General features: G+C 35.2%; 1 protein-coding gene across 1 annotated transcript in view; it reads right to left on the bottom strand.

Moving 5' to 3' along the window:
• Positions 1 to 4,963, bottom strand: part of DDX4 (DEAD-box helicase 4) — a 79,402-nt gene that overhangs the window by 25,411 nt on the left and 49,028 nt on the right. Inside the window, exons 15-16 of the mRNA XM_024123695.2 lie at positions 2,751 to 2,880; positions 1,203 to 1,369 (exon numbers count right to left, since the gene is read on the bottom strand). Of these exons, the coding sequence (XP_023979463.1) occupies positions 1,203 to 1,369; positions 2,751 to 2,880 (297 nt within the window). The remainder of the gene's footprint in view (positions 1 to 1,202; positions 1,370 to 2,750; positions 2,881 to 4,963) is intronic.

Here is a 4,963-nt window from a genome sequence, read left to right as displayed (position 1 = left end):
TATGGGAACATATGTATACGTATAACTGATTCACTTTGTTGTAAAGGAGAAACTAACAAACCATTGTAAAGCAATTATACTCCAATAAAGATGTTAAAAAATAATAAATAAATGTAATACCTCAGGGGAAAATAATAACAACAACAACAACAAAATATCATTGCTCACTGACAATGCACCTGATCACCCAAGAGCCCTGATGGAGAGACACAAGATAAATGTTGTTCTCATGCTTGCTAACACAACATCCATTCTGCAGCCCATGGATAAAGAAGTTATTTTGACTTTCAAGTCTTATTATTTAAGAAATATATTTTTGTAAGGGTACAGCTGTCATTTATATTGATTCCTCTGATGGATCTGGGCAAAGTCAACTGAAATCCTCTGGAAAGGATTCACCATTCTAGTTGCCATTAAAAGCATTAATGATTCATGGGCACAGGTCAAAATATCGACATTAACAGGAATTTGGAAGATGTTGATTCCAACCCTCATGGATGACTTTGAGAGGTCCAAGACTTCAGTGGAGGTAGTAACTGCAAATGTGGTGGTAATAGCAAGAGAACTGGAATTAGAAGTGGAGCCTGAAAATGTGACTGAATTTGTGCAATCTTATGATCAAACGTTATAACATTTTTTTTAGCAATAAGGTATTTTAAAATTAAGGTATATACATTGTTTTATTAAACATAAAAAGGTGTGCTGTCACACACTTAATAAAGTATTGTGTAAACATAACTTTTATATGCACCAGGAAACAAACAAACAAAAATCTGTGGAAACTGGTATATAAATTTTCCAACACAAGCACAATTCCCCCAAGCTCTATTATTTGGTTTGAGGAGAAGGCACAACAATAAAAATAATTTCATTTAGTAAGCACTTATTAAATCCTAGCTAGGTGCTGCACTCATGTTCTCTCTCTCTCTCTCCCTCTCTCTCTCTCTCTCTCTCTCTCTCACACACACACACACACACACACACTTTAATAAAATGTGATGCTAATGTAAAGGCAGGAATTAAGGTAAGAAACAATGAAAAATATGGTAAACTTCCTGGAAATACTTCTAAACTACCTATGTTACAATCTTAAATTTAGGATTAAATGAAGTAAATCTCTCAAAAATAAGATATTCACATTATTTCTCCTGCTATAAAAGCATCAAGTACATAGCAACTACTTTTAAGAAGAAAAAATTTACCTTTGAATTTCTTCTGGAAAAGTTGCGCTAAACATAAGGGTCTGACGCTGTTCCTTTGATGGCATTCCTGGGCAGGAAATTAACTTCTTCATTTCTGGTCCAAAACCCATATCCAGCATGCGATCAGCTTCATCCAAAACTATGTATTTGACTTGTCTGAGACCAATCTTTAAGGATATTTTCAAGGATGAGGGCAGAGAATGCATACTAGTTAATGTATTAAACTAAAATATTCTCTACAACTCCAACTATTAATATATTCTTAAGGATGAAGATTAGAAATAAATGCAGAAAACGAAGAGAACTGTTATGATTAGGTAATACTATCAGTGTTTATTTCAGTTCTCAATTTTGTCTTATGTTATAAAACATTTTATAAGAAAGAAACCAAAACATCTAGATCAGTACTACACAACACACCTTTCTGTAATTACTTAAAAATTCTATATCTTCACTGTTAGCCAGTAGCCACATGCAGCTAATAAGCACCTGAAATGTGGCTAGTGTGCCTGAAGAAATGAATCTTTAATTTTATAGCACTTTGAAATTTAAATAGCCACATGTAGCTAGTGACTACTGTATTGGACAGCACAGATCTAGACTATATTATCTGATAAAGTCAGACTCTTTAACGTAAGAAATAAAATTTCTTAATAGCATGACATATTCAAATGTCTTATAACTGCTAAACTTATTTCTAACTCCTTTAAACCCTTAATAAATCCCCCATTCTCTAATCACTCAGGAACAACTGGGAAACTTTTCTTACCTGTCATGGATACTTAGTGCTAAAAACAGAAGCACACATTTGCAAAATGAAAACAAGTTATTTTGGTACCCCAGGGAAGATGTTTAATCAAGGTGGATTTCTCTGGATACTCTTAATAAGTATCCTAAGAGAAGTCCCTTTACGCAGAAAGAGCATGTTTTGAATAATCCCTTTAGAGAAGGGCCTTAAAAAAGCAAATCAGGGTCATGAAAGTGAAGTGAAAATATTGATACAGAGATGTAATACTGTGGTATGTGAATACCAAAAAGAAATACATAGCCCTAAAATCTCTTCTGAAGACAGAAAATTAATAGTCCTGGATAATATCACTCCCACACCTAAAACAGAAGACAAAATTACTGATGCCACAAAGGCTTTCTTTCAGGAAAAAAGATTTATTTCACCAAGACATATATGAAACTAGATAAAAGCACTTATTGCATTTCTCTCCCAGTGTAGTGGGGTATAGGATATGGATTCTGGAATCAGATCCAGATTCTAACCCTAGCTCTATCACTTACTAGAGCTAACTGAGAGGTTTAAAATAAATTACATAATCTCACTAAGTTTGGTTTCCCAAGAATAAAATGGAAAATACTATTTACCTCCTATTTTCATTATTTTAAGACTTATATGAGAATGCATTCAAAGCATCTGATGGGGGCCTAATATATAAATGGTGCTGTAATAAATGTATGTATCTTTATACCCATCTCTCTTCCCCAAACAAAATAAATTATTAATCAATACCACAACTTTGTTATCCCTCTAGAGCCTACCTTTTCTTTACCTATGATATCCATCAGTCTCCCAGGAGTAGCACATAATATATTACAGCCTTGTACTATTTGTCGAATGGAATGCCCCAACTGGGTTCCCCCATATATAACAACAGCTCTTACACAAGTCCTATGAACAATAAAAGTAAATGTCACTTTCTAGTTACTTGAAAATTAGCCATTTGTTTGTAACAACATGTAAAATGAAATCCATAAAGGAACAGCTAATACATTCAACATTCTTTTAAAAAAATTAAATTCTTCCCAGAAAGCTGAAAAGCTGTGGGAAAAAAATATTTGCAACCTGTCTGATAAAGGGCTCTTCAAAAACAATGATAAACATGACCAGCACTCACAACAATAAGCCAAAAACATGAAAAAATGGTTCATAAAAAATACAAAGGTTTTTAAACACTTTAAGTTCAACATTACTTTTAAAAGCAAAATAAATGAAGACTAACAACATTTTCCCTCAAGTGTGATAATACCATGTTAGCCAGGGCGCAGGGAAACTGGCACTCAGGAGGATAAACTGATATAACACCTTTCACAATTTTAGTCTCTATTAAAATTTTAAAACATATCTTTTTCCCAATAAATTCACATCTAGGAATTTTCCCTTCAGATATGTCCCCACATATGGGTAAAGATGACTGTAAAATAATATTCACTACTAACATTATTTTTAGTATCAAAAGACTGAAACCTATCTAATTGTCTAACAATAAAAGACTTAAAATTATAGCCCACCCATACAAAGGAATACTGTGCATTCATAAAAAGGAGTACAGTTCTAGAGTAAGCATTAGCTCCAACATACACCATTTTTAAAAAACAGGGTGACAACAAGCTTAGTATGCCACCATTTGTTGAGAGAATTAAAGGGCATACATGTGCACCAGCTATTTCTACAATAATTCACAGAAACTGTTAATAGTGTGTAAACTCTGAAGAGGAGAATTAAAGATAAACATTGATACTTTTCATTTTTTTGCCACAAAAATGTTCCAACAAATATCATGTACTAATATTCATTTTGTGCATAATTATCTGAATTTATCATACACATGCTTCCGTTTTTTAAAAAAGAAAACTGTTACCTTTTACTTGATTTAAAAGCCTGAAGTTGAGACTTCCCCTGGTGGTGCAGTGGTTAAGAATCTGCCTACCAATGCAGGCGACATGGGTTTGAGCCCTGGTCCTGGAAGATCCCACAGGCCACAGAGCAACGAAGCCCATGCGGCACAACTACTGAGCCTGCGCTCTAGAGCCCGCACACCACAACTACTCGAGCCTGCGCGCCTGGAGCCCGTGCTCCGCAAAAAGAGAAGCCACCGCGATAAGAAGCCCACAAACCACAACAAAGAGTAGCCCCCGCTCGCCACAACTAGAGAAAGCCCGCGTGCAGCAACGAAGACCCAACACAGCCAAACATAAAATAAATAAATAAAAAATTTTAAAAATGTACTGGAGGGCTTCCCTGGTGGCGCAGTGGTTGAGAGTCCGCCTGCCGATGCAGGGGACACGGGTTCGTGCCCCGGTCTGGGAAGGTCCCACATGCCGCGGAGTGGCTGGGCCCGTGAGCCATGGCCTCTGAGCCTGCGCGTCCAGAGCCTGTGCTCCGCAACGGGAGAGGCCACAACAGTGAGAGGCCCACGTACCACAAAAAAAAAAAAAAAAAAAGTACTGGGAAAGCTTTAAAAAAAAAGTAAAAATAAAAGACTGAAGAGCAACATAGTACATGGGGATCAGCAAGAAATAAACATCGGAATAAGCAAAGTACACCTAGTTTTTCCAAAAGATCTGTCAAGCTTGACATTAAAGGGATTTTAATAATGTTAATTTTTTCTACTCTCATTTTAAATAAACTGATTTATACAAAATAAAAGGTAAAGCTTCTATACAGAGAAAACTCTAAAAAATTGTGAAGAAAAACATTAATATCCCAATAGATAAACTGGTAGATAACAAATGCATAATTCACAAAGGAAAATGTATAAAGTGTTCAACCTCTCAATAACCAAATAAATGAAAAAAAAAAATGAAGATACCTGTGGTGGTTTTAAAATATGTACACAGCCAACAAACACATGAAAGAATGCTCAACATTGTTAATCATTAGAGAAATGCAAATCAAAACTACAATGAGATATCACCTCACACCAGTCAGAATGGCCATCATCAAAAAATCTAGAAACAATAAATGCTGGAGA

This window comes from Physeter macrocephalus, chromosome 8, assembly GCF_002837175.3.
Source record: "Physeter macrocephalus isolate SW-GA chromosome 8, ASM283717v5, whole genome shotgun sequence".
Taxonomy (NCBI): Eukaryota; Metazoa; Chordata; class Mammalia; order Artiodactyla; family Physeteridae; genus Physeter; species Physeter macrocephalus.
The sequence above is the reverse complement of the archived record's forward strand: the minus strand, read 5'-3'. Positions and strand labels throughout refer to the sequence as shown.